At 36.7% G+C, this 9,086-nt stretch overlaps 1 protein-coding gene across 1 annotated transcript; it reads left to right on the forward strand.

The window, feature by feature from the left end:
* The first annotated feature begins 1,046 nt into the window (after window positions 1-1,046).
* On the forward strand, window positions 1,047-7,713 carry LOC124637050 (brachyurin-like). Its single transcript, XM_047173367.1, has 5 exons — window positions 1,047-1,374; window positions 1,781-2,042; window positions 3,648-3,746; window positions 6,872-7,068; window positions 7,534-7,713. Exons 1-5 carry the CDS (start codon window positions 1,171-1,173, stop codon window positions 7,636-7,638), a joined length of 867 nt encoding a protein of 288 aa, XP_047029323.1. The 5' UTR covers window positions 1,047-1,170; the 3' UTR covers window positions 7,639-7,713.
* Window positions 7,714-9,086: the final 1,373 nt, after the last annotated feature.

Consider the following 9,086-nt stretch of genomic DNA (forward strand, 5'->3'; position numbering starts at 1 on the left):
CAAGCCTCGGGGTACAAAAAGTCGGCCGTGTCAAAGATATGACGAAGCTAATTAAACGCTTTGTGAATAGTAAGGCAAAGTCTTTGCAGGGTTGCGGCGAACTGATTAATCATGGAGAACAAAATGACTATCAGAGGTACCATAACCGAAAATCTCCTAAAAAAGTAGCGCGCCAAAATGCCGTGCACACTCCGCCCAGTGCAGGTAAAGTCATTTGATGATTTCTACTCCTTATTTCTTTAGCATAGACTAACAAAATCTGACTATCTGTAAAGACTACCAAAGATGAAGAAATGAGAGCCGGTGTCTGCTTTTGGATTCCATATATTTTTCTTTCATTGTAAGAAGTAAGGAGTCATAGTGGTCTAGTGGGCAAAGAACCAACCTCTCAAGTATGAATGTGGGTTCGATTCCAGGTCAGGCAAGTACCACTGCAATTTTTTTAAGTTTGTATGTACTTTTTAAGTATATCTTGGACGCCAAAATGGCCGTGTTTCGGAGGGCACGATAAACTCTAAGTCTCGCCTGTCATTTGAACATTTTTGGCAGTCGTTACGGGTAGTCAGAAGCCAGAAAGACTAACACCTAGTCATACCTAGAGGTATTGGGTTGCCCGGGTAAATGGGTTGCGGAGATCATATGGGCAGACTGGTAATCAGCTGCGTTCGGTTAGACTAGAAGCCGACCCCAACATAGTTGGGAAAATCCTACGCTGATGTAATTTTTACTTTCAAATTATTATGAAATCATAATTTAAAATAATTGTAAACAAAAATAGGCGTGTATCAGCGATTATTTAATCAGCAATCAAAATAAAATTCATGACTTTCGAAATACGGGTAATATCACACCAATACGTTTTATATAATATCACACAAAACTAACCTATTAAAATGACGTCCAGTTTTCTTTTTTGCCTTTAACAATACACATTAATTATCCTAACTCAAATCTCTCACTAAATCTATAGATATATTCTTCGTATTTCAAAAAACATTTCAATTTCCATACACATACTAATCTTTCATTCACTCGAACAATTCGCAATCCTCTAGTGCGAACTCAGCTTAAAACACCTATCTATATCAATATAAGATAACAAAGCAATCAACAGTACAAAATCATTAAACACAAGTAAAACCACTCATTAGTACTAACAATACCGAAACAATGCGTATTGTCAATTTCATTATTCTTTTGTTTTTATTTGTTCAAACTTCGTATGGTAAGAGTGTGGAAAATTCTCCGGCCTATGGATATCATTTAAAAGTTGGGGTTCCTGAAGCTAGGAGGATTTTACTGAAGGAATCCTTGAGGTCTGCAAGGATTGTTGGTGGCAGTCAAGTTTCTGCTGCTAATGTTATACCATATCAGGTATCTAGTTTTTTTCTTTGAATCTTGTAATTAGCATCTAGAAAAAATACGTTTTTGAGTGTGCTCTTATAATGATTTAGCTATAATTTTATTCACTGCGTAATTCGCAATTCCTTAATTGTAAGCTTGACCAGATTCCTAAATTTCTTAGCTGGTTGTTATAAAATCAATCGCAATTTAATGTTTACTACAAAGTTTGCCAAAAACTTACGAAACAGAAGTTCATTTAATGCTCATCTGCCTATCCTTTTCCTAACTGCTTAGGGTATTAGAGGTATAGTATTTTAAAGGAGCGCCTGCCCAGTGAAAACATTGTGATGAAATATAGTTACCTAAAAGAATCCTTTCAAAAACCCGACCACATCCGATCCACTGCCATTTCATAATCTTAATTTTTTACTTCCAGGTAGGCATAATAGCTACTCTCACCGGAGGAGCCAGTTCAGTATGTGGGGGCAGCTTAATCTCCAGAACCCGAGTCCTCACAGCGGCCCATTGCTGGTTCGACGGACAAACCAGAGCGACCCAGTTCACCATCGTGCTAGGGTCATTGACCATATTCACTGGAGGCACGAGGTTAACGACCTCTGATGTGACCATGCATCCGAGTTGGAACTATTTGCTGAATGATATCGCGTTTGTGAGGATCTCTGCTGTGACGCTGAGTAGTGAGCATTGGTTGATTTTCTTTTGTTTTTTTCCTTAAACTTGGAAAACATGAGATAAGAAGGACGAGGTTTTTTGTCAGAAGTTTACTTTTAAACGTATTAAGTTATTTATATATTAAATGAAAATTAATTCTCAATGTGGTCATGGATAACTTGCAATCCGAGTACATTTTTATCTAAGGAAACCGTAAAACCTTTGGAAAACGTTCGTTATTTCAAACTTTTCTTAGGTAATTCTTGTGCATTTTATTGCTCGAGCAGTTTGTAACCAATCACATATCTGACTAAATAACAGAGTGCTGATTCCGAGTTTTGACAGCTTTCGCAACTCGATACGTAATTATAAGTCTATTGAAATAAAGAGTCGTATGCTACGTCACATGATTTAGATATGACATCTTCATTCATTTTGACGGTTAATAATGATTACACTCGCAAAAGTGAGCTCAAGTGTAATACGACCAAGTACTGATGACAGTCTTTATTAAATAAACAATCTAAGATAAGTGCTACGTGATTCAATGGTATGATACTCTTCGCATCGAAAAAGTTAACTTGCAAAACTCGCACTAGGCACACTGTTCTGAGAATCATCATTTTATTTTTCTTGTTGACTAAATAATTACAGTTAGTGACGTATATTCCACAAATACCACTTGAAATGGATTGATACTTCACACTATGTTTACACTTCAAGATAGTAAGAAATCTTTAGGACACATGTCATAATAAAAAGAGTTAAGTGTAAGTTGTCAATGAACCGTTAGTCAGTTTTTTTTCTTAGAATAAATATGTGTCGTCTAGGGGAATTCTCCAATGACTCCTTAAGCTGATTAAAGATAATCCGAAATAGCTATAAATAGACATGATACGCATTTTTTTTAAACTTTACAAAGGGTACAATACTTGTTAGCTCCCGCGGTTTCACTTATAGTTCCGACGAAACTGTCATGAAAAAAAATTGATCTTTTCTCAAAAGTATCAAATTCTCTGCGATTTCCTTGACAGACAGATAGAGTAACTTTTCACCTATATTACAAGTAATAATTTAACTGTAAAACAGAAAAAGGAAACACATTCCAATAAAGATATCTGTTGGTGTAAATTGTAATTTCTGCCACGTACAACTCAGAAACTACGGGACAAGCCTTTACGGCTATTTTATGGCTTAAATATTAAAGTATCAAGGTTTTTATTGCCCTAATAAGTTACGGCACAACGTGATGGCTTTACAAAGTTTGGGAAAGAAAGAAAACGGTATGATTAATTTTTATTTGGTGTCTTTTATCTGCGGGTATAGGATTAGAGGTACATTTATAGGTGTACCTACTTTATATTACTATCTTTTATTCTAAGGCTAGCCTTTCCCGTGGTTTCTTGTGCTTGCATTCTTACTAATGTTATAAATGCAAAAAAGTAACTTCCGTCTGTCTGTTCGATTCCCCGCTAAAAGTACTGAATCGATTTAATTATTTGATAGTCTAGACATTGAGAAAGGACATGGATTACTTTTTCAGGGTGCAGGCAGTAGTTCCCTCAAAAATTGTAAAACCGCAAGTGTCGCTAAGTTAATTATAAAATATCACAAGACTCTTTTTTTTTCAGCTACTATCCAGCTAATTGCTCTGCCAACCACAGCCGAAACCAGCCAGAGGTTCGAAGGAGTGAACGCTCTCATCTCCGGTTTTGGAAAGACAAGTGATGGTGAGATATTTTATAATTTTTTTTTCTTTTAATTTTAATGTTATATTTAAATGAATTTGCCACACATTACGTTTTATCTACGGTTTAGGAAACATCGTTCATGAAACTTGTACAGTGGACACCTTTACAAAATCATGAAATCTCAATCCTTCCTAAGTAATGGCGTTCAATCCTTCTCCGTTTATAGGAAGAAGCCCTGCAGAGGGACTGTAAAAAGAGGCAGTTGATGATGATGTTAGTTTTTCCAGCAAAATTAATAGATTATAATGTATTAATAGATTATCATTTACACACATTTCACAATTGATTAAATCACAATTTTTAAATCACAATTGTTAGGAACTGCAAAAAATTTTAACAGGTATCTAAACAAAATAAAATCTCAGTCACGTAGTGATTGCATCGATCTAATCGCTATTAGCTAATTATACAAGGTGTTGATTTGCATTTGTGCCATAGTTCAGGAGGAGGACATACAATACGTAAATAATCGATTGGAATTACAGAAGACGGGAGATAACTAATATGCACTGCTTTTTTTGTCATTGTAATGTCGTGGTATTTCCGAAGAAATCCAATTTTATGAATGAAAGGAGATTGGGCAAGAATGTATGAAGTTTGGTCCAAATGTCCACCACGAACGAGACCTATATAATTAAATAGTCCACTTAATTTAGAGTAACTTTTACTAAGAAAGTAAAAAAAAAAAAAAACTGTTACTGTTACAGCCTTTTTATCGTCTCACTGCTGGGCACAGGCCTCCTCTCACATGGAGAAGGATTGAGCATTAATCACCACGCCTGCTCAATGCGGGTTGGTGATTTCAGACTTTATAGTCCAGGTTTCCTCAAGATGTTTTCCTTCACCTTTTTATCAGCCATTGGTGTCTAATGATACTCAGAAAGTACACACAAAAAAAAAACAATGCCAAAAAAAAGTTATAGCCAAAAATGTATTCTTAATTTTCGGTAGTTTTTGTATGTTATCATTATTATTTTTTATTTTATTCCACTTCCATTTCCGTACTTTATCTAAAACTAAGATGAGTAAGACACATTTTCATATAAACATTTAGCCCATTTTTTTTGCCCGATGGATGTACGAATCACTAACCAATTGAGGCGCCAGAAGTGCTTGAATATACTGAGCGGTGCCTGGATCTAAGAAAGTTCGATGTAACTGGTGGTGTCTTCTTTCTAATAATGAACAATTCTATTTTGTCAGAAGTTACAGAAAGTACGAAAATCGAACATCACGAAAAGTAATTGAAAAAATGAAATTGAAAAAATCTGTAAAATGTTTTATTTCATTTTGCTATAACTTTTTTCTGGCATTATATTTTTTTTTACTTTCATAACAAAAAATGTTCTATATTTAACGGGCTATCTAGTCATATAGGTCTCGTTCGTGGTGGACATTTGGACCGGAATCGCCCATTGTCCTTTATGAGTGATCGTTGCGTATGCTTTGTGTTTGCGTTTGTGTGAGGGTGCAGCACGGTTTTAATGCCAGTAACATACGCGCCAAGTTTAAATAAGGCTAGATGACATTTACCGAATTCCGAAAAAAAATTAAAGAAAAAAAATTACGTACCAATTTTTTTATTGATTTAGGTCGAGAATCATTAGCATAATTACCTCCTTGAATATGGCACGGATACAAATCAACAGCTTGTATAAAGATTATTATTTAAGATCTAATTTTCTTTGATTGACTTAATCTTTTATTACTCGTCTATTTAAAAGATAAAGTCATTTGGCCCATAAGCGATTTAAATATTATGAATTTAATTCATTCAATATTGTACTTTGAACTGCGCACTGCCCCTCTAATCTTCGCTCTGTCTTTGACGCTAATTATCTAAAGTACCAATAATAGTATTTGCCAAATCTAGTCTGACAATAACTCTATAACCCTCAGATACCTATAACCTTTAGCATTTCTATGCCCAGCGAAAACATAGTCCCCTCCCATGGGCGTACGAACAAATGGCGTGCTTGTAAAGGGACGGGCTGGCCCCAAACAAGGCCCTTTGTGGCCCAAACATGTACCCAAACGAGAACAAAGAGAAATTAACGCCCTCAAGCTAGATTCACGATTTCCAATTAATTTCATAATTTGCTTAACCAACATTAAAAAAACCAGCCAAGTGCGAGTCAGACTCACGCACGAAGGGTTCCGTACAATTAATAAAATGAGCAAAAAACGTTTCTTGTATGGGAGCCCCTCAAAATATATTCTATTCTAGTTTTCAGTGTTTCTTGTTACAGCGGCAACAGAAATACATTATCTCAGAAAATTTCAACTCTTTAACTATCACGGTTCAAGAGATACAGCCTGGTGACAGACGGACGGACGAACGGATGAACGGACGGACAGAGAAGCAAAAACAATAGGGTCCCGTTTTACTCTTTGGGTACGGAACCCTAAAAATGGTGTCTGTAGCAATGTAACAACGAGAGGAAAGTTACCCGCCTATAAATGAATTATCAAAATATTTATTTTCGTTCTTGAAAAATCCATTGTTTATATTTGGTCAATTAATTTGGTAGTTTTCCTATCAGATGATAACAAAATGAGTGTGGGGATTTCCTTAAAGATTATGGGCAGTATCATTAATTCAGTCAATAGATGAGCGATAAAAGCTTTTCGTTGATTCATTCTCCTCAAAATCAGAGATATAGTTAATTAGTGTCCGCCCAAGTATAAATAGACACAACATAAGTAGCAGCCGCGCCTATCTATGGATCATAAGGTTAACCTTATGCAACGCTTGGCGTAGTCGGTTGGCATGATCACCTTATCATGATGAATTCTACAATTATTCGGACGCCACGTTAAATTGGTGGGCTGTCATAAGAACGTCTATGCCAGTTATTAAGGGTAGTCAAAAGCCAGAAAGTCTAAAAACCAGTCTTACCAAAACACATAGCCGAAGAATTCAGAAACATTTTGTCTCATCATGAATAACAAAAACTTAGATACCAATAACATGACATATCATTACTCGACAGTATCATACACATCATCATCTCCCGAGCCTTAATTTTTTTTTAACAGCAACGTTACTGTCAGCTTCCAGTTGCGTATACATATAAGCTTACTATCTTTTCTCTTCTCTTCAGCTCAAATGACCTTCCCAACATCGACCGCACTCCACCAGGCAACAGTTCCAGTGATCAGCAATGCTGTTTGTCAGAACAGCTTCAAGATTACCATAGACAGCAGCCACATTTGTACCGCCGGTACTGGTGGAAGGGGCACTTGTGATGGAGACTCCGGTGGACCTCTGACGGTGGTGCATAATAATAGACGGATTTTGGTGAGTTATTTTTTTGAGTATTTAGAGATTGGCGCGTGCCGGTGTAACTACTTCGCATATCTGGTTAAAACAATTAAATAATTTTCAAATAGGCCTCGGTGTTCCTGATATACGTTCAAGCGAAATATTACTTTAATAAGTCGCTTTATAGAAATTAGGCTACGGTTTAGATTTATTTGGAAAGGAAATCTATACGATTTTGCCTAGCACAAAAAGTAGTGTGCACGATCGCGATCGCCATCTCGGCGGATGCTTTTGATTCTTCCTGCTATACATACTGCAAATTTTTTTATATAGGTAATCCTCACTTGTTTTAAGTAAATATTTTCGTCTTCATTTGAACACCTATCCCTCTTAGTGGAAACCTTGCAAATGAACAACTTTCAAGCATTTTCATAATCGCTCCACGAAAACTCACAATTATTTAAACAATCTTTATAAAAAAATAAACATTATTAATTTCAGATCGGCGTGGTTTCCTTCGGTCCTGGTGAGGGTTGTCAAGCCAGCGCCCCATCCGTCTTTACTCGCGTTACATCATTCCTCCCTTGGATTAACTCTAATTTGTAAGCAACAAACAAACGACGATCAAATAATACCTAAACAATACCTAACAGTAAATTATAAACATGTTTTATAAGCTGCTTCGATTGTTTTATTACCCGTGTTTTAACTGGCAAATTCAGGAAAGTAGTAAGATTTTACGAGCTATTTCAGGATTTTAATTACAGCTATTTTTATCTTAGTTTAGCTATCCTTCTTCTATGTTGTAGTACAAAATTCTAAACCAATTTAAATGAGAGAATAAAAACTGGAGAAGGGTATTTAAATTGTGATACAAATCAAACAGTATTGGAAAGTAGGTACCTAATGGAAAGCGATTACTGTCTAAAACTGTTAATTTACAAGAAGTTTTAAAATCAGCCCCACATTTATAATTTAGCAAACCTATGCTTTGGCATGAATTTATAGTTTACGGTCTACATTAGCCCGTTGCTGATGACAGATTTGCTTACCTTTCTTCAAAATTACCAAATCACAAAAATTTTCTTCAAACCCAAAAGACACAACCTCCCATTAACCTCCTCACTTAATCCTCCACAAACAACCAGTCTAGGTGACATCAACCAACACAATTAGTTGCCGCTACACTGCCTCGCTAATTAGTTAATAAATCATTCGGGTTCGAGCATAACGCGCAACGGATACACCCACTGTGTAATGACCGGGTGTCAATGGAATTAGTGATGTGACGAGTAGGATGAAATGTGTGTAGTTTATTACCGACACATCAGATGATGGTAATTTTTTTTATATATATACTAGCTGTTGCCCGCAACTTCGTCTGCGTGGGCAATATAGAATCGTCAAAATACTACTTATCCCGTAGGTGCATTCTTTCACGTGACAGTATAATTAGGATTAGCACTAAGCAGTCGCATAGATTCATTGATCAAGGTTGTGTTGTGGATGTGACCATTTATCTAAACAAAAGAAGTAAAGTTTGTGACGTTGTTCAGCCAATTTGGAAAATTATTACGTATGGTGCGTAAGTAATTTTCACAGGAAACAGCTATAATCTATGTCTACATGCTTTGAGTCTGACAAAGCTGTCATTTGTACATTTTCTGCAGCTGCTGCGACTAATCAGAAGCCAGAAAGTCTGTCAGTCTTACCATAATATGGATATCGTCTTGTGTAGTTGACTGGATTGTAGATAGGTAGTCGCTCCAAGCAAAATATTGGTACTAAAACAGATTCGGTGACTGGAAGCCAACACCAACATAGTTGGGGAATAGCTGGATGGATGATAAAATGAGTCATCATCATCAGCAGGCGCATAGGGTAGGATAGTTTCACTTACTCATGGTAAGGCTGACCACACATTAGGCGTGCGCGATCCTCGGGCGTGTGAGTAGCGCGGGCGTCGCTCATGCAACGCGCTCGCGACGCACGCGCGGCGCCCGCGCTACTCACACGCCCGAGGTTCGCGCACGCCTAATGTGGGGGAGGCCTAA

Source organism: Helicoverpa zea, chromosome 15 (assembly GCF_022581195.2).
Source record: "Helicoverpa zea isolate HzStark_Cry1AcR chromosome 15, ilHelZeax1.1, whole genome shotgun sequence".
In the NCBI taxonomy this organism is placed as follows: domain Eukaryota; kingdom Metazoa; phylum Arthropoda; class Insecta; order Lepidoptera; family Noctuidae; genus Helicoverpa; species Helicoverpa zea.

What these genes read in the sequence shown, in the direction of transcription:
- LOC124637050 (XM_047173367.1), top strand. Translation starts at nt 1,171, where the DNA reads ATGCGTATTGTCAATTTCATTATTCTTTTGTTTTTATTTGTTCAAACT. An exon ending in CTCTGCTGTGACGCTGAGTA is followed by an intron (nt 2,043 to 3,647) that starts GTGAGCATTGGT and finishes TTTTTTTTTCAG; the next exon opens with CTACTATCCAGCTAATTGCT. An exon ending in ATAATAATAGACGGATTTTG is followed by an intron (nt 7,069 to 7,533) that starts GTGAGTTATTTT and finishes TATTAATTTCAG; the next exon opens with ATCGGCGTGGTTTCCTTCGG.